The sequence below is a fragment of the Lissotriton helveticus genome, chromosome 10 (assembly GCF_964261635.1).
Source record: "Lissotriton helveticus chromosome 10, aLisHel1.1, whole genome shotgun sequence".
NCBI classification, from domain to species: Eukaryota; Metazoa; Chordata; class Amphibia; order Caudata; family Salamandridae; genus Lissotriton; species Lissotriton helveticus.
In genome coordinates, this window is record NC_136071.1 from 796384574 (window position 1) to 796405357 (window position 20784).

The 20784-nt window shown below is 43.9% G+C and overlaps 1 protein-coding gene across 1 annotated transcript in view; it reads left to right on the forward strand.

Annotated features, from left to right (window-relative positions):
- Positions 1-20784, forward strand: part of MAP3K8 (mitogen-activated protein kinase kinase kinase 8) — a 68508-nt gene that overhangs the window by 35562 nt on the left and 12162 nt on the right. Inside the window, exon 3 of the mRNA XM_078663388.1 lies at positions 3083-3250. Within this exon, the coding sequence (XP_078519514.1) occupies positions 3083-3250 (168 nt within the window). The remainder of the gene's footprint in view (positions 1-3082; positions 3251-20784) is intronic.

Here is a 20784-nt window from a genome sequence, read left to right on the forward strand (position 1 = left end):
TGCCTGTGTCTCATTTATTCACGTTCTTGCTGTTATCCTATTTCCTTGATCAAGAAAGGCCTCCGTCTGAGAGTGCTAAAATTAAAATTGAAGCCTGGCCATCACGCACTAGACGCAGCCTAGCACCTCCGCTTGCTCGCCCAGTTTTCCATCTGGAACAACTCTTTATCAATGGCGCGTCCTATGAATTCATAATTCAGGGGGCCTGGTAACTCTGGTTACCAGGCCCACCAGAATTAAGGGACCACTTGTTTTGAGGGCCAAGGTGTTCAGATATGGTGTTAAAAGTACCCAAACGCCCCACAATTTTGGGGGGGATAAAAGGGAGGGACATCCTTGACCAGAAAAAATATTTCTCACCAGAGAAAACACACCGTTTAAGATGAAGTTTGGACCAACTAACCAGGCATATTTTCCACCTCCTACACATAACTGCCCCTAATTTCAATGGTAGCACGTAATGTACGCTTATTGTGACGATATCTTTCCTCTGGTACATGTTTGCGGTTCCATTTTCTAAACACTGGGCGCGTCATCATGGTAGGATTTCAGCTGTTCAGTTCCCAGTGAAGAAGTGAGCTAGTGTTCCTTGCAGCAGTTGAAATGTTTGGCCGAGAGCATACCTTTCTTTTGTGTGTTCGTAAGATGAGAATCTATGCAATAAACTTGGGGTGGACAAAACTCGTGGAGTTTTACTCCGTGGAATTCTGCGGAGTTCCCATAAAACTCAGTGAGATTCCACAAAGCGCCGTCATTTTGGTACGTCGCACAGCTCGTGCTGACTTTTAGCGCCTGGAACATGTCCCGCACTGTACAATCAGTGCGAATGGCACCACCTGGCGCGCCAGAGGGTGCCGCTTCTTCGCGCCACTCGAGTAGATGTTCTACTCGAGCAGCAGCTTTCTCAACGTGAGCAGTAGCGACCGTCCGTGACCACCCACGGTGAGGAATCGTGCCAAGACTCGTCCTAGTGCTTGATTTTCTCGTTTGCCAACTTAACGGTGAGCGGAGTGCAAGTAAAACTCTGCCACACAGGGTTTGGCGGAGTTTTTCCAGGAACTCCACACTCCAGGCAGAGTGGGCTAAACTCCGCCGGAGGAGCGGAGTTTACCACCCTCCCCTACAAAAAACCACATGTTGTGTGTCATATGTCTGGTACTCACTCTTTTCAGAATTATAAATATTATCCTGCTGTGTATACTAACTCCTCTCTCTTAGCTCATCATTGTCCTTACAGAAGGATGTGTCCACTCCCTTGAGTTCGCCAGTGAGCTGACCTACTAAAAATGCCTCAGTGGGTTTCTTTTTCAGGACCCAAGGTCCCCATAAATTGTTTCACAACAAATCCCAAATGTCTGTTGCCTGTCAAAGCATCACCCAACAACTAAATGCAATGCCAATCATAAAGAAGGGCGACACAGACCTTGATGAGGAAGAGAAGGGCCTTGAGTCATAAAGTTTACTGCAAAAGAGTTTGTTAATAAGTGATATTAACAGGTGGAAGCGTGATTGAGCCATTATAGGGAAACACTATCTGAAGCGCTGTGCGAGCTGGAACCAAATCTAACATAGGCAACTTTGTTTTAAAAAAAAAAAAGGGTGGAAGCACACATTTATCAAGTGTTTGCGAAGACCCACATTAAACTCAAACCTGTGCAAATGACAAAATTGACCAGTTTTCCTGTGCAAAATGTATTTGCGTCCCATAACACAAAAGGGAGCATCGCAGATGGGTGCCGCACAAAAAAATCCTAAACATTTCCCACAAAGCCCCAGCTACTAAAGGACATCACCCTGGCTTTCCATTAAACCCTAGCACCAAAGGAAATATAGCGCAAACAGTGGGCACGCACAATATTGCGTGATCTTTCCAAAGGTGAAATGTAAATTTTTGTCTACATAAAAATGTTATGAAGTTTACTCTGAGTGTCAAATAAGACCCCACTGTGCCAGCTTTGCGCCATTGCCTAGCATCCCTGTAAGGCAACAGTTTTTTTAAGGGTGATGACATCATTGGTGCGCGATTCTTAGTAAATTTAGCTGAATCGCTAACAGTCACACGTTGCCGTGCTGCAGATTTTCACGCACAACTTTTAGCTAATTTGGGTCATAATTTCTTCACATTACCGCATTATTATATTTGACATTTTTTTCATTGCATTTACTTCCAGTTCCTCCTGAGCTGCTGACCTTGAAGGAACTTATGTGTTTTCCCCCTGTTTCTCAGCGTTCAAGTTGCTTTCGCGACAGTATAATTTGTAGTTTCTAAGAAAATGCATTTGCATACCGTTCCACTTGCCGCATGACTGAAGGATGTGACGAATTTGAATATATGATTATATCACGATTTCAATTACCACGCATGGCTTTACCACGCGAATTTTACATCGCAAGTGGCTTTACCACGCTGGTATTAACAACGTAGGATTTTACTACGCCTAGAAACGTCTTACCTGCACGTCTTTCTCTACGAGCCCTTACTTCCATCCTCCATTGAAACAAGCGTCAAAACACGTATACCAAAATAAAAAAAGGACTGTTTTTTTGACGTACACGGCACGTCTTTGGGGGAGGCTCTTTCCTTTTTCTTTTTAAATTATGTTCGTTTTTTTTTTTAAAGTAAACTGCTTGTTATTTTGTGGGGGGGAGACCCCCCCAGCCCCCCTCTGCCCCCCGCTTGTTATTTTTGGGGGGGGAGACCCCCCCCAGCCCCCCTCTGCCCCCCAAGCCCACGCAGAACGACTCGAAGGAATACCACGTCTCCCCCCCAGCCCGTGGTAAAGACGTCGTGGAAGGCACCCTGCGTGGAAGGCACCCTGCGTGGTAAGTGTCACGTGGTAAACGTTAGTAGTGGTAATGCCTTCGTGGTAAATGATGTTTCCCGACGAATTTTACGTGTATTTTAAGAACAGCCTGTCCAACAGGGGAGGAGTTAGTGACTGTTCACGTGCTTATTACCAAGTGTTTGCTCAGGTTTCGTTATCATGTTGTTGCTTTTTACCTGAATGCTCTCTGTAACGACGTTGCCTTTCGACTGCTTTCCCTGAAAGACGTTTCTTGTATTATTTTCTTCTTTTTCTAGACGATTACAGTTAAAGGTGGCCGCTATCGAATACACTCTGACGTGCTCCTGTTTCCATGGAAGCTGACCTACCGGAACATTGACTCCGGGTTCGTTCCTCAAGGCGCCTTCGGAAAAGTACACTTGGCCCAAGACCGGGAAACGAGAACACGGATGGCATGCAAATTGGTATGTTAGCCTGCAGCTCTGCTTTGAGAGTTTTTCACAGCTCACGAAAATATTTGTCTTTGTAGCGCGCTGCCACAAGCTGCTGTTTCTCTATTTTAGTTTCCTCTCTAGCCGGTGTCAAAAAAAATGTCAAGTGATGCCAAAAAATTAGAAAAACCCCCAAAGTTACGTATGACCAGGGCACAAGTCCTAAAAAAAGAAGTGGGGGGACACTGACATCACGACAGGAAGTGACGTCACGAAAGGTGGCTTGCACCATCAGACTCATTGCCTCCCCTCGCTCACCCCTTAAATGCGATTGCATCAGAGAAGCAAGTGCGTGAGCAGCGTTCTGAATGAGTTCCGATCTCTCCCCAGAGAGGCCAAAGAGTGAATGTGTGGCTCCATTTGCTCCAGTTATCGAGCTCCCGGTAAAATAAGTGGGGGGACGCCGTCCACCGCGTGGTACCCCGACTCGAGCCCTGCGTATGACTTTTGTTACATTTTCCCTGATGCTTCCGACTCGACTAAATACGAAGGCACTCGCTATGTTTTCAATAATTACGAGATTTAGTGAACATAACTTTTAATAAATCACATTTTCTTGCAATATATTTTACATCTACTTCATGGCTTTTGATTTTTATTCATTATTGTCTCCTGTGGGACAGTGCAAGAGATGCCGCTGAATTTCCAGAGCAGCATTTGCACTTCGGAATTTCCAGAGAGGACACTTTTCAGGGGTGCACACGAAGATATTGCCTGTAACAAATACTTTACAAATTCAAGGGGTGGAAAAAAGAACATTCTCTCTTGAAACACTAAACTAATGTAACCATCAAACTTCACGTTCTACCTGTTGCGTAACACCAGTGTTTTCCTAAGGTTGAACCTCTATTGCAATTAGCATACACCGAAAGACCTCATACTTAAGCTCAAATTAAAATGAATATTTGCCTTTCCTTAAAGACTCATCACCCTTTTATGAAATCTCTGGATTTTATCCCTTACTCGTACAGAAGAGAAGCATGCATGACCATGTGGTAAAAACTACAAACTTCACTAGGGGGGGTCAGAGGGAAAATTTAATGACCAAAAATGCTACGTCCCTCAAGAGTACTCAACACCAACTAACGAGTAACATTAAGTCAAAAACCTGCTCATGTGTGAGGGTTAAAAGATTGCGTGTGCTGATTGCGAAATCAATAATGGGACACCTTCAAGATAGTTACAGTGTTCCCATCAGAGTTCCATCCTGTACCGCCCTACATCATTTGGGAAAGCCACCATAAGTACACAGGGAGGAGCCCAATGTACGATTTGGCACAGCGTAAGCCTGGTGGAAATCAGTAACCCAATGAGCTTTGTGACAGGTAGGAGTCAGGATGTAACTAGTAAGCAGTGCTAAATAATGAAAATAAAGAATTTCTCAAAAATGTGGTGATTTAAAAAGGGGTGGAAGAAGGAAAAATAAATTTATTGGCAACCTTCTACTCCCACTATCTAAAAACAGTGCAAAAGGTAGTGTCAGCAAATTACTACCTGGACAGTTTATATAGTCACGGTCGACATGTTTTTGCAGCTTTACCTGTGCCCCGGGGTCACTTACTGCTTCGTCAGGACCTATGCTGCTACTGCTTAATTAGTGCATGATAAACAAGGAAACTTTAAAACAAAATAAATGTCACCTTTGATTCTCCTGATGAGAGGACCATTGGATTTCACAACCCAGCACACACATGGAAAGAAAAAGAGAGAACACGCCTATTAGCAAATCTCTCTAGCGAGGCTAGAATTCAGAACACAGTCTCGCTCTCAATGGTTAATAATCCATTCCTTTACACACTTATTTTGAAATATCAAATATTCACAAAAGAGCCCAATTACCACTCGTGTAAAAAAACACTCACCCAATATTATGGAGAATATTGCCCCACCTCACCCGGCACTAGCTCAGGTACTACGGAGCCCCGCTCTGTGTAAGCAACAAACACATAAAAAGAATCAATTAAAGGAAGTACTGTTAGGTCAAGGCAAGCCACTCGATATACCGTGGTTCACAAAGGCGCTTATTTCTGTCTCCTGACTCACCTATCCGTCGGTACTCCAGACGTCCAACTGGGCTGTCTGTGGGAGGTACCGACGGTCTGAGTCAGCTTGCTTTTATCTACTTTAGTTTACATAAGCATTCATTTACATACCGAGAAAGGGACGCCGCGCTCCTCGCTGCAAGCGTCATCTGTCCACTTCCGGGTATCTAGAGGTGTGTCCCAATTGGCCGGCGCGGCGTGATGACGCAGCTGCGTCGCGCCAAGACCTATGGGCAATGTAGTTCTGAAAAATCCCGTGTCTAATCTGGGATATCAGTTCTATTGTACAGGAGTCTTTTCTCTTTCAAGTATTGTTATAATTGAAAGGTGGCGTCATCCCACATTTTATCATAGCCTCCTCGCAAGAATTGCAAAAAAAATTTTTGAAAGTGTCTTAAACACTTTGTCGGCGTCTTATAATCAAACTGGATAGGGGCGCCAACTTCATCTATCATCAGACCCCATGTGTCTCACTCACAAGATCTCGTTCTGCGGTGAAAATCCATGTCATATTAATACTCTGAACAAACCAGGAAAAGGCACAGTGAGGTCTTCCCTAGAGTGTCCATACATGATTGCGCCACTCCCGCGCTGTACCATCTGGTTGATGTGCAACAAACTGGTTAGCACACGCGAGGCGATGCTGCGAACATAGTACTACATCCCCTAGTCCGCGAGACAAAGGTGCTCTATCAAGGGCACCTCTTCCATTCTCATTTATCTTGTTCTTTACTGAGGAGAGAACGTTATAAAAAAGGTCATGCACGTTGTCAGTGATTGATAGCGCCCCTCTGGCAATATATCATCATGTGGGCGTTATACTCATAACCCACTCACCAAAAAAGTCATACAGCACTCACGACCATGGGAAACACCAGAGATACCTCACTTAGGGCATATGACTCATACAGGTCACAGCACTGATTATCAAGTGCATCTAGCTTTTGAGTGACATCCAAGGAATATCTTCATTCAATCCTTGCTTGTCTGTCCCTAATTTGTGTACCCATCGCTGTTCGCGCCGGAACAGGAAACTCTTAATATCCGTGATATGGGCTGGTATCAGAGGTTGCTCTATCACAGTCCAATGCAGATCAGACGACGTATGCTTAGTTATTAAAAAGTGATTCGTCAGTCTGGTCGACTGTCTTGAGCACCGAATGGAGCTTTTATGTTCACAAATCCGTGTCTTTATTTTGCGAGTTGTCATTCCCACGTATCTCTTATTGCATGGGCAGCTAATTAGGTACACCAAGTTGGAGCTGTTACAATTTGTGAACCTTCGCTGCTCCCACGGTCTCCCAGTCCCTATGTCAATAGTCTGAGCTTTAGTTGTGTTCGGACAGGCTGCGCAGTTCCCACAGGGATGGTGTCCTGTGGCCGCAGGCATGTCCCATAATGTGCCTAGAGCTCGTGGTATTTCCCCTTTGGGACGCGTATGGACCAGTTTGTCCTTTAAGCTCTGCCCTCTTTTAAAGGCGAACAGTGGAGCTGGAATAGTGTCGCCTCCAGTATTAAGAATGCACCAACGTTTTTTTATTATTTTCTGAATTGCATTTGACTGTGTGGTGAACGTGATGACACAAGTCATTCGATTTTGATGAGGTTTAGGTGGCAATATCTCCAATAACCCCTCTCGGTTATTGTTGGAGGCTCTCTTTTTTGATCTTCGGACTAAGCATTTGGGATAATGCTTTTGTACAAGATCTTCTTTTAGGCAATCGGCATGGTGTTCAAAACGGTCTTTAGTAGAACAGTTTCTCTGTATGCGCAAAAATTGCCCATAAGGTAAATTATCTCGAAGAGATTTAGGATGACAGCTGTTATAGTCTAGTAGAGAGTTTCGTGACATCGGTTTACGGTATAGCTCTGAGGCCAAACCGGTAGAGGTGGGTGTAATTAGAATATCGAGAAACGCTAGTTGGAATCTACTTTGCTCCATTGTGAAGCGTAGAAAGCGATTTCTCTCATTCAGCCATTCGTGGAACCTTGTTAGTTCTTCTTCACTCCCTCTCCAGATCACTAAAATATCATCGATATACCGCTTCCACAGACGCACCTTGTCTGTGAAAGGGTTAGTGTCCGAGAAGATGTTATCCAATTCAAAATTATAAACATACAGATTTGCTAACGATGGAGCAAAAATGCTGCCCATGCTCGTCCCACTGACTTGAAGATAGAGCGAGTCTTCGAATTGGAATTTTTTTTCCGTCATGGCTATATTAGCCAGAGTCATTATGAGATTGACAGGGGTGATGGAGTCCAGATCTCTCTCTAAGAGGAGTGCTTCCACTACTTCTAATGTCTCTTTCTGTGGGATCGAAGTGTACAAACTCTCCACATCAAATGATACTAGGATGTCAGTACTACAATCAAAGTCAATATCTCTCAGCAGTCTTAAAACATCCTTAGTATCTTTGAGATAAGTAGGCATTGCACTCACCATTGGCTTTAAAAATACATCGACAAAGGTCGACAGAGGCTCTAAAAGGGAGCCGATCCCCGAAATGATAGGGCGACCTGGTGGTGGACGCTGGGGCTTGTGTATTTTGGGTAAGTGGTAGAAGTAGGGAATTCTAGGGTTTGCAGTGCATAGGAACTGTCCTTCTTTAGCTGTGATCCACACGGATTTGTGAACATAAAAGCTCCATTCGGTGCTCAAGACAGTCGACCAGACTGACGAATCACTTTTTAATAACTAAGCATACGTCATCTGATCTGCATTGGACTGTGATAGAGCAACCTCTGATACCAGCCCATATCACGGATATTAAGAGTTTCCTGTTCCGGCGCGAACAGCGATGGGTACACAAATTAGGGACAGACAAGCAAGGATTGAATGAAGATATTCCTTGGATGTCACTCAAAAGCTAGATGCACTTGATAATCAGTGCTGTGACCTGTATGAGTCATATGCCCTAAGTGAGGTATCTCTGGTGTTTCCCATGGTCGTGAGTGCTGTATGACTTTTTTGGTGAGTGGGTTATGAGTATAACGCCCACATGATGATATATTGCCAGAGGGGCGCTATCAATCACTGACAACGTGCATGACCTTTTTTATAACGTTCTCTCCTCAGTAAAGAACAAGATAAATGAGAATGGAAGAGGTGCCCTTGATAGAGCACCTTTGTCTCGCGGACTAGGGGATGTAGTACTATGTTCGCAGCATCGCCTCGCGTGTGCTAACCAGTTTGTTGCACATCAACCAGATGGTACAGCGCGGGAGTGGCGCGATCATGTATGGACACTCTAGGGAAGACCTCACTGTGCCTTTTCCTGGTTTGTTCAGAGTATTAATATGACATGGATTTTCACCGCAGAACGAGATCTTGTGAGTGAGACACATGGGGTCTGATGATAGATGAAGTTGGCGCCCCTATCCAGTTTGATTATAAGACGCCGACAAAGTGTTTAAGACACTTTCCCAAAAATTTTTTGCAATTCTTGCGAGGAGGCTATGATAAAATGTGGGATGACGCCACCTTTCAATTATAACAATACTTGAAAGAGAAAAGACTCCTGTACAATAGAACTGATATCCCAGATTAGACACGGGATTTTTCAGAACTACATTGCCCATAGGTCTTGGCGCGACGCAGCTGCGTCATCACGCCGCGCCGGCCAATTGGGACACACCTCTAGATACCCGGAAGTGGACAGATGACGCTTGCAGCGAGGAGCGCGGCTTCCCTTTCTCGGTATGTAAATGAATGCTTATGTAAACTAAAGTAGATAAAAGCAAGCTGACTCAGACCGTCGGTACCTCCCACAGACAGCCCAGTTGGACGTCTGGAGTACCGACGGATAGGTGAGTCAGGAGACAGAAATAAGCGCCTTTGTGAACCACGGTATATCGAGTGGCTTGCCTTGACCTAACAGTACTTCCTTTAATTGATTCTTTTTATGTGTTTGTTGCTTACACAGAGCGGGGCTCCGTAGTACCTGAGCTAGTGCCGGGTGAGGTGGGGCAATATTCTCCATAATATTGGGTGAGTGTTTTTTTACACGAGTGGTAATTGGGCTCTTTTGTGAATATTTGATATTTCAAAATAAGTGTGTAAAGGAATGGATTATTAACCATTGAGAGCGAGACTGTGTTCTGAATTCTAGCCTCGCTAGAGAGATTTGCTAATAGGCGTGTTCTCTCTTTTTCTTTCCATGTGTGTGCTGGGTTGTGAAATCCAATGGTCCTCTCATCAGGAGAATCAAAGGTGACATTTATTTTGTTTTAAAGTTTCCTTGTTTATCATGCACTAATTAAGCAGTAGCAGCATAGGTCCTGACGAAGCAGTAAGTGACCCCGGGGCACAGGTAAAGCTGCAGAAACATGTCGACCGTGACTATATAAACTGTCCAGGTAGTAATTTGCTGACACTACCTTTTGCACTGTTTTTAGATAGTGGGAGTAGAAGGTTGCCAATAAATTTATTTTTCCTTCTTCCACCCCTTTTTAAATCACCACATTTTTGAGAAATTCTTTATTTTCATTATTTAGCACTGCTTACTAGTTACATCCTGACTCCTACCTGTCACAAAGCTCATTGGGTTACTGATTTCCACCAGGCTTACGCTGTGCCAAATCGTACATTGGGCTCCTCCCTGTGTACTTATGGTGGCTTTCCCAAATGATGTAGGGCGGTACAGGATGGAACTCTGATGGGAACACTGTAACTATCTTGAAGGTGTCCCATTATTGATTTCGCAATCAGCACACGCAATCTTTTAACCCTCACACATGAGCAGGTTTTTGACTTAATGTTACTCGTTGGTTGGTGTCATGTGGTAAAAACAACAGCATCTACATCCTACTAACTCTGCTGACCACTGAAACCTTCTTTAGCTTCTAACAAGGTATTAGGACTGCAGTCCACGTTTATGCTTCGCTTGCGCTGTGCTCGAGAACTATATTGTTTTTAATATAAACTTAAAAGGGATTTACATCCCACCTCCTCTCTTTCCTGGGTTCTCATTGGTTCCTGTGCGTGCCACTTACTTTTCCTCCATTTCTATTGGCTGTAGCATATTTTCCTGCATTTACCAATGCTTGTTCCTTGTCTGCTTCTCTTATCAGTTTCCTGCTGCTGAAATACTGTTCACATCTGCTTTGGTGGAACTATATTTTCAGAAAGTTTTACCTTTTACTCTTGCAGCTTATTTATATAACGATTTATCACCCAAGAGATTAAGTGATTTGCATAAAATCACAGGATGTTGCGTGGCACCACCGATACTCAAACCGGGATCCTCAGCTCTTGAGTCAGCAGCTCTGGCCGCTACACCACATCCTCTACACTCCTATGTTATCTGTCAGGGAGCTCTTTCCTTCTCCTGGACGGTGATTGATGAATACAGCTCTTTATTCATTACATAGGAAAAACTGATGCATTACCAATGCTTGTTTATTATCTTTTCAATCGATGGAGGCTTAAAAATTTCAGCACTGCTTCTTTGAAGGCTGTGCTTTATTATGGAACCCACCTTATACTTGGAGTAGTGGAGTCTGCATCACATCCTCAGCATCTCTAATCATTGTTTTCCAGTACGTGAATATTGCGTCATTGAAGTCTTCTACTCTCCTAGCTCCTACAGATAAAATGGCAAATTTCCATTAAAAGATGAGTTTATGAAACAGAGTTTTACTCTAGTTTGTCTTGATGGCCCAAGGCAACAAATCTAAGGCACTCATGAAGCTAAGCATCTACACCAAGAATCTGGAATCTCCTCACCTGTAGACATAAGATTACGTCCCGGTCTGCTGTCTTTTTGACGCCCATTAAAGACTGTGCCCTTACACTCACCCTTGCTTAGACTGGCAATACCCCAAGCCTGCTTGAATTGACCTGATACTTGGTTACACAGTAGCCTTTACTTCTTAATCCATTTATTGTGGTGTTATTGCTGCTCAATCTAAGTTCCTGGTAACCAGGTCTAGAGAAGGCGCACTGCCGTTAGTCAGGGTAGAGTAATGGAAAATACATCGATCTGTAATAGTGCATCCAAAGGGTAGGAAGAGGGGTCGGCTACCAGACAACCCCACAGGGACTCACTAAGTGAGTTCCTAAACAATAGTATTGGACTCCTCCCTGAGCACTCTAGCTATAATGTCAATGTTGACCTTAAGACAGTTTCCAGTATTCAATTAGCATGATAGATACAGCTAAATCTAATTTGCAGTAAATATATGAATTGAGTGGATTACATCAATATATAATACATCTCAACAGTCTATATCAATTGGAGTCCAAAGAATGATCACCCACTTGGTTCTTCAATTACAGGTCCAACTCAAAAGTCTTGAAATATATTTATTCCAGTTCACATGTCTCCAAAAGTAGCCAACACATGTTTCGCCGTGCACTAATTCTTGCCAAATGACTTCATCAGGGCTAATTTGATTAAGTCTCCATAATCGACTCCATTAAGTATTCTAAGAATCAAAAGAAATCTATATTTTCGATGATCACGTTTTAGGTTTGTTACTAATGTAAATAAGTGAGGTATCTATTCAAATTCTTTAACTACAATCCTCCTCTATTTCCACTTGTGAGGATACATGTCCCAAATTATCTCGTCATTCAGTACTCGGTAAGTAACCACTTCCGACGTGTCCATCTCCTAATAAGTAATTTCGCGTACTAGCTGTATCTATCATACTAATTGAATACTGGAAACTGTCTTAAGGTCAACATTGACATTATAGCTAGAGTGCTCAGGGAGGATTCCAATACTAGTGTTATTGCTGCTGTTGTGTGTTATCCACTTGTTATGAGCTTCACCTTCTGAGGTACGTAAAGAGCACTTCCGGTTAGGTGGTATTCAAATCAAATTAGGGGGAGGTTGAAGCAGAGGTTCATTCATCTTCCAGTATTTTACGATCTTTGTGGTATCAGCCATGCTGTATAATTATATTTAACGGAACAAGTTGTCCATTTGTATTGACGTTGTCCAGGTTCGAACTTCTGACCCAGAAATTCAACACCTGCTGGCTGTGCATGGATTTTGACAGAGACAACCTAATTTTTTCCCAAGTTGATCTTTATTGATATTTTTCAATGTCCAAGCAACAGGAACACAGTAAAATATACAGTAATGGGCAACTTGGCCTGTATTACAAGGTATTAAGTATATTTAATTGAGAGCAGTATCTCTGATATCACTAAATGCAAGCCTCTAATATTCTCGTCCCAAACGTACTGACAACCATCAGAAAAAAGAGGAATGGGAGTTAACTGTGTGCCCTATATCGAAAGACCCCTTGATTGTGATCCGGGTAACTATAAAAGACGCACAACTGAGGCAACATCAATGTAACCGCAAGTCTGTGGACATGAACTAGGACCCTCAAAAAGGGAGGCAACATTATTCCTTGCCCCAACCGAGAATGTATAGGAAGCATAGTGTTGTTTGTTTGACTGATGTTGTCACCCCCAGTGGGGCTGAACCATAGGGGAGACAGAATAATGAGGGGAGTGGGTGAAAAGGAAGCAGACCTTCCCCAACCCTGAGCATGTCTCGGGCGCTTGTAACTCAGTCAGAGTTGTGGACTGCAGCACATCAGGTGCCCTAGAACAGTTGGGGTGATCACCCTCACGAAGGTCTGTTGTCCGTCTAAGGAGTGAGTTCCTCTAGCTGTGCATTCCAGGCATCACTGGGCGATGCTCCCACTTGGTGCATGGGTTGCATTTGCCAGCATGCAATCTCTGCTGTCGTCCACTTGAGCAGGTCCATTAGCCTTCTCTGCATTTGGTGATTTCCAAATTTTGCCCAGTACGTATGCCAGGTCGACATATCTGATGCTGTGTTTGTTTTACAGTATGCACTGCTAAACCCAGGAGGCAGTGTATTGCAGCTACAGGCAACGTCCTCTTGGTCTGCCAGAGTCGACATCTCCTCTGTCCAGGATTGTCTGATGGCTGGGCATGCCCTTACAATGTGGCAAATGTATGCCTCTGGGCATGAGCATCTGGGGCAGTTGTGAGTGGCCACTGGATACATGCAATGGATTCTCAGAGATGTTAGGTATGTCTCATGTAAGTAATCATCAGCTGAAATGGGTGTATTCAAGTAGGGATTTCTGGATGCCCTGCACACCTGTTCGAGCGCTGCGATCCATTGGCAGCCAGTAAGTTCATGGCCAATCAAGGTAGTCTATTTAGCCCTAAGGTCAGGGAAATGTGTGAGTTGGGTGTCCGTCAGTGTTTAGTATAGCATTGTAATTGCTCTTCTAGCATTCCATTAAGCGAGTAGTGTCTGCAGCAATCAGTAGGGCTCCGGTTCCTTCCACTCTGCGCCCCAAAATGTCTCTGTAGTGTTTGCAAGCACATTGTAGGTCAGGAACTCCCCTTCCGCGATGCTAGCTTGTTCCTGTAACTCCTGAAAATGTAGTAGTGTTGTGAGTGTACAGGTCCCCAAGCATGGTGAGGCCTGCCTCAGTCCAAGGTCTGATGTTGTGATGTTCAGTCAACTTTCGAATAGCTGGCATAGCCTACAGCAGTAGGCTTGGCAAGTACGGTGGGGGGCTGCTCCTAGACCTGGCAAATTTGGTCCAGCAGCCATTGGCTACTTCAGTCAGCCCACTAGGGTGCATGGCCGTCCATTGTGATTCCAAAAACTAATCGACAATCGCATGCTCACCCACAGCCCTCTGTATGATCCATGCTTGGGCCAAGGGCCGTCTTATAGCCAAAGCGTCTGCCACTGCAGTTGGGCCAATACACAGTAAAATTCATAGTTTTTCACCCTAAATTCCCCTAATTTGAGTGGTGCATTTAATTTGCGGAGCACCACTCTCTTACCTCCACACCCAAGACCAAGCCTGAGAGTACAGAGTACAGATCTCTGAAAAAGCGTCTTGGTAGGAAAAGAGATCCATGAAGTGATACAGCATCCTTGGTAGCAGTAACATTTTAGCAAAAGCCACTCTGGCCATGGGTGACAGCGGCAGAGCTCTCCAGAACGGCAAAAGCTCTGCGTGCTAGATATCGCTACCCCCAGGTTCCCCTAAACAAGATCTTCATCTCAGTGGTGGATATTTATTCCCAGGTCTCTTAAGGTATCGGGGTGCCCGTCCGGTGCCAGGACGGGAAGGACCTCCCTCTCCGAATATGTGATGTTCGGCATAGGGAACAAACAAGATTTTGTTCAATGCAGTTGTAGGCCTGAAACCCTGCCAAAGTTCTTGAAGGCCCTAATCAAGTGTTGAAGGTCCCTACTTGCGTCTCTAAGATACACCAGGGCATCGCTTCCATATAGGGATATAGCCTCCCAATGTACGCTGCTTGGGATCCCCCATTGTGGTCCCCTGAGATGAAAGAGGTCCACGAGTGGTTACATGGCTAAAGCAAAATAAACAGCAACCTTGCCTGGTGCCCCTGTTTACCCTGAAGACATCTGATATCTCTTTGCCCATGCAAATCCAGGCTGATTGGTTTGTGTAAAGAAGCATTATCCAGCATATGATTTCTAGACCCATCCTCATTTGTCTCAAGACTTTCATCATGTAGGGCCAGCCCAGCATATCAGAAGCTCTCTCGATATGAAGAAAAAGTACTGTGCGCGTTGGTGGCCCCCGTCTGTTTTCATCTAGGAGTCGGAAGAGATGTCTCAGGTTTAGGAAGGTGTTCCTCCCTCAGATGAAACTGTTCTGGTAGGGGTGAACCAGTTTGGGTAGCCAGGACAGCAACATATTTGCTAGTGCCTTCTCAAGAATCTTGTAGTCAATATTTAGGAGGGTTAGCAGCCTGTAAGACTGCACATCCATGGGTTCCCTGCTGGGCTTTGGGAGGACGACATTTAATGCTTCCCTCAGTGTCAGTGGTAAGACGCCCTCCTCCCTGGTCTAGGGCACAAGCAGGTCCAGATCCCTGGGAAAGCCAGCACCGTTTCCAGGTATGTGGCCAATTCCACAATATTGTGGTGGTGCTCTATGAAGCCGAGAAAGTGGAGCAGAAGCCCAGTAGCACACTGGGGGAAGCCGCTGTCCCAGCTTCCAGCCTGCTGCGCCTCCTAAGCAGCCTTCCTCCAGGCAGCATCGCTCACAGCTAGCTCTCTGGCCTCCTATATACACCCAGTAAAGGGCAGATATGTAGTCAGGTTGGGGGCATATCCCTCCCCGAGTGGGCTCCAATCCGGTGGACAGCAGTTGATGCCATAGGCTGCTGCCTGGCTGCTGCTAATTGGCTGGCTCCATGCCCGATCAGTTCCAAATGCCGGCAGGGTACGCCGCGTGTGTGGTCGCCCCCAACCCGCTGTAGAGAAGCGCCGAGATTGTGTCTGATGAGCCTGTGTGTTGGAGCTCCCTCACTCCATGACCGTTCCAGTTGCCATCCTGGCGACGCCCACAGTGACAGCCTCATGATGCATATTATGGATTTGCAAAAAATTTGTCCATACAAAGAGGTTAAAAAGAAGCACTGGCTGTGATTTTGTATTCCAGGTCGTTTAAAAAAATAAAAATATTTTCAGGTTCTGACCTGCTGCATCTAACAAATGAACTTCGACAAAGGAGCCCTTTCGATATTTCATTGACAGTTTGGTTGTGTCTGTTTAGCATTCGTATAAATACCTGTAAGCCATATATCTAAGTCTTCTACACAGCCACATTTGAACTTATGAGAGGTTTATAAATTCATTACATTGTATACGAGGACTGTATTAACATAGGATCAAACTAAGTAAATTAACCCTCCTCTAAGCAGTGGGCTTAGGTTCTTTTAGTTCTGCGAGAATTAATCAGTATTTAAGACCACAGGCACCCAGCATTGGATGTTTTTTAGATTTTTGGTTTGAGAAGTCCAACTCAGTGGAGGATGGAAACCACTTACCACAGCTTGAACAGAATAGATAGAAAACACTGACATGTGTGATTTGTTTCCTTTGCTTTCAAATGCTATAAAGTTACATCTTATTAGCAGTAGGGGATGAAGTTCCAAGTTCTGGCAGTCTTAAACTTGTAGTGCTTTCTTTATGGAAAATTCCTTGCCTTTGATTGGTGCAATTCTGCTTCATGGGCCTGTCTGTTCTTGTTGGAGTCGGGATATTCGAGAGATGAGGACTGGAAATGTCACTTGTGCCTTTGTTCATTCTCTTCCGAACTACCAAACCCCTGTCACAACCATTTTTGTCACTTCAGCGTAACGAAGAAGGCTGCTCCCACCCCATAGCTCATGCTACAAGATAACTGCAATTTCCCTTTCAGAATTGCTAATTAAAATAGCCATACCCTTGTCCAAACGATAGACTTCATAAGAATGGAATTGCTGTGAAGTAGTCAGCAAATGCATCCAAAATGGGAAGTGTTTTTGCTTCTTCTTTATCATCAGTATTCGGGATCCTTAGTAATGTATTTTGGACACTAACATATCCTTCACCTCACTAACACCTTTGAACCCGTCTCAGACTGTCTCTACATAACATCTGGAAATTGGTTGCCGAGCTAAGAAATATTTGAATATTGTTCTGATTTTAGGTTCTTCCTCAGGAACAAACCAACTGTTGACATCTAAGTGGATGATAATGTTGCCTCACGCGCGACTTTGGAGTTGTAGACACTTAGTTTCATCCTGATCAGAAATGTTGAGAATCCTCTCAGTAAAGAAATGTTCTAGCTATGTGGATGTTGCAGAGGCAGAGCAGTCTTAAAGCACCCATGTTTTTAATCACCTCATCAGTGATTTCTATGCGACACATGGCGATGGTGGCACCTGTGCTCAAGAAAATGGGTTCTGCATCGCTAAGCATTTATCTCCCAACACCTGCAAAGCCATAGTAGGTATAGTAGGTAGTGAGTGAAACTGGAACCGAGCAGTATTATACGCATAACCAAGGAGCATCAAAAATGTAATGTGTGAATTGCCATTTTGGACAATATGATTGCCTCTCCTATTGGACACTGTTCCTGTGTGAATTGACGTGTTTAATTGAAACTGCCTTTTTAATAGAAACGTGTCTAATAGTCAAACAGATGCGATTCTTACAGGATTAAAGGTCATACAAAGTTTGTCTCATTTGGAGCTCCTGATTTGACATTCCAAGTTGAGAGTAAATTTCATACTGAACTTTGTTTTTCCCCACACAAATCCTTATAGGATTTAGTGCAGAGAAAAAGAGTTATTATTCAGAGTTTTCCAGTTTGGGTTGTGGGTAAACATGGTTTTACCATGCAGGAAAACTGAAACCGCATGATAGTCTTTCTTCTAGGAACTTGGAAAGAGAAGGTAAAATTGCAGTGTAAAAAAACTCATGGTCAGTTTGCTTCCTGGAATTGCAAAAGTCCTCCGTTTGAGGGTCTATGTGCTTTTAATGAACAAGAGCTTTAAAAATGCAATTATCTAACAGGTAATGAAATAAGTGAGACGCCATCTTGGATCACCCTAACTTGGTGATCAGAAAGCCGACTGCAGTTTTCCAAAGTGGAAAGTGAGAGAGCATGCCTCCCACATTGGCAGTGTGGCTTTGCATGCCAAGTATGCAGATCTCTCATCCACTGCAAACACACAACAGCAAGAAGGTCACATTAGGTTCATTGGAATGTAGCCATTATAAGGCCACCCCACTCTTTTAGGCCTGCTAATCAATTTTAAAGTAGAGAGACTGACATATAATACTTTTTTGTATAGCGCTTCATGCCACACTTCTGCAGCTTGTAAGCACTACCAATAACCGGTGGTATTATTATACCAAGTAATGGTACACATCTTTAGAGTGTGAAAGAATGAGTTGGCTTGGCTGGATGTTTTCGAACCTTAGTCATACAGACCACAGCAGATGCTGGAGGCGAGGGTTAACTCACAGAGCCAGCAGGGTCTGCTGGAAGCCTTCTGACACCACAAAGCGCACAAGTAAATCCCTTCAGCAGTTTCAGAGTTAAAGTAAACAGTTACGGCTGTACCATTGATGTGTTGGAGTATTAATAGCCCGAGATGCATCATGAACCAGTGAACATTACTTCACCATTCAGCTGTCAGAGGATTAGTAGCTTTAAAGTTGAGCCAATGGTCAATGCTTCACTCAGTGAGTCATTCTTTATATTAAATCAGTCTCACATCACAGAAACATTAATACCGCTCTCTAACATAATATCTAACCGTTGTGCACGGCTTACTTGTTCAGCCTTGGTATTTCTGGGCAGTTGCATCAGCATGGAGTTTCCCAAAAATTTATTTCTAGCTAATACTTCTTTTTGTTTGGCTCACCGGTTTAAAAACTTCAAATACACTCGCAAAAGGAGAACAAAGTCCTCTGCTATTCCCTTAGGTTCGCTTTATTTTTAAGTCTCTTTTTAATTTCTCTTAGGTAAACATATTGATTTTCTGAAATGCAACTGCTGCCTGTGTTTTCAATATGTTTATAATTCGCAGACAAAACTATTTCCAGCGCTGGTTCACTGGGAGTTTTGAGTGACATCTTCAACTCTCCCATCTAATCACCCGGATTGACTTTGTAATGTATGAGCATTTCATGACCAAGTACTACCTGGTCTGGACTTTGAGCAAGGTTCTCTGCTAAACAGAGCAAAACGGCATAGCACAAACCTACCTTTGTGTGCATTGTGGCTCCGCTTTTACCTGTGAGGCTGTTTCTCCCTGTGTATACGTTAAAAAGATTAACCTGGGGGGGACAAATCATGGCTGGAAGCCCCCACTCCTCCCACGTTCACCAAATCCTCTATAGCATTCTCCCTTACCATTGGGTGTGAGAGCAGGATGAAACAGGGTTTGGACCAGTACTGCGACACATAAAGGGCCATAAAGCATGGCTCAACATCCCGTAGGAGACCGCCATCTGTTCTCTCGCTTCCACTGGAACCTCTACACCGCCTTTTACATCAGCAGTCTGAGATGAAATCGATCCCGCATTGTGATCCATGGTGGCTTAGATGAGTATGGCCTCCAGCCTACTGTATGAAGGGAGGCTGAGAATTTCTCACCTTGGAACTTCCTCTGCTCCTTGACATCAAAGTGGAACTGAGACTAATGCAACATACATGGTTTTACTTCAATTAATCAATCAGGGGTTTGTTAAGCGTGACTACTCAACCGTGAGGGTCTCAAGGCCCTAGGGGGGGGGGTGCAGGATCCAATCCATTAAGGAGGGGGTTTGTCGAAGCTTTTAACATACTTAATATGATAAAGGTAACTGTTTGGAAAACGAAATGTAACACTGTGTAGTTATAACTGTTCCATTTGTAAATGTCTCTGATACCCATTGGATCTAACCAGCGATATGTTAAACTTCAAAATAAAAGAAATGTGTAGCAATGCCGCTGATGGGTTTCAGGAATGTTGCTCATCATTGACTTCACTGATACGGGTCTGTGAACGTCTTCCGAGGAAGCACAAGTTCATCTGAATTCGAATGGTCTGTGGTGCCAGTTCAGCGAGTCCGTGGCCTCTTTGTCAGTGTCTCTGTTCTTGCCCTAGGCCCTTCTATGCTACCTAACTCTTTTCCTCAGATGCCATGCTCAGGAGATACTTGCCCTCCACACATCTGTGATCATTTTATTTATCCAGCTGCCTGAGTTTGAACTTTCAGGTGCACACATTCGACATTGTAATGCTATTAAAGTGTCTTAGATAACTAAGTAATTTGTGATGTTTTTCTCTAGCAGCAGAACAGATGGGAGCAGGGCAGTCATTGGCCTAAATATATTTTAGGTCTGGCTTCACAATGCACTCATAAGCCTGACCTATTGGCATTGCCAATGCTTGTTATACTTGTGGTCTTCTCGACTCATGTATGTAAACAAGGACAACAATTTGGTTTATATCCATTGTTTTCAGGAAAAGCATGTGTAACCGAGGCAAGAGCTGTGACCAGTTTAGTGTAGGACCCAACACTTCAGCCAATAGCGTTGCTACTGAGAGAACAGTGGAAGAAAAACTCTGTGTACACACACAAGTCTAGCACCTTGAATGGGTGCATGTTTATGTCTTTCAGGACATCACAAAACGTTCCTGAAGTAGGCCTGGAACCCTGCGGCAATAGCAGGAATACTAGGAAAACTTGTGTGAAAATTTGTGTTTTCGAAAATGCAAAGACATTTCCACATATATTATTGCAGATGGTGTGTGATTATGCATGGTGAGATCTCATTGCCATGTTGGCACATATATTTTGTGAGATCTCAAAATGTTTTCCCCTGTGGTGAAACCACTTTACGTACACCCTAACCAATTTTGGCAGTATCTGGTAAGGGGTTTACTACTTTGGCAGGACCACATGAGTAAATCTCCTACTATTTCCAGAATTGGCTGGATAGAGAAAAGTTCACACATACAAACTCTCAACTTTGTAGAAGTTCCCAGACTTTCCAAGGTTACTCATCCTTCAGTAGGAATTACTCTCATTTAATATTGGTAAAATCAAGCATGAATTGATTTATTAGTGCAAATTCAACTTATGTGAATATTTTGCACTTAGAATTTCTGCTATTTACACGTGTAAGTGAGAAGTACGTGCATAA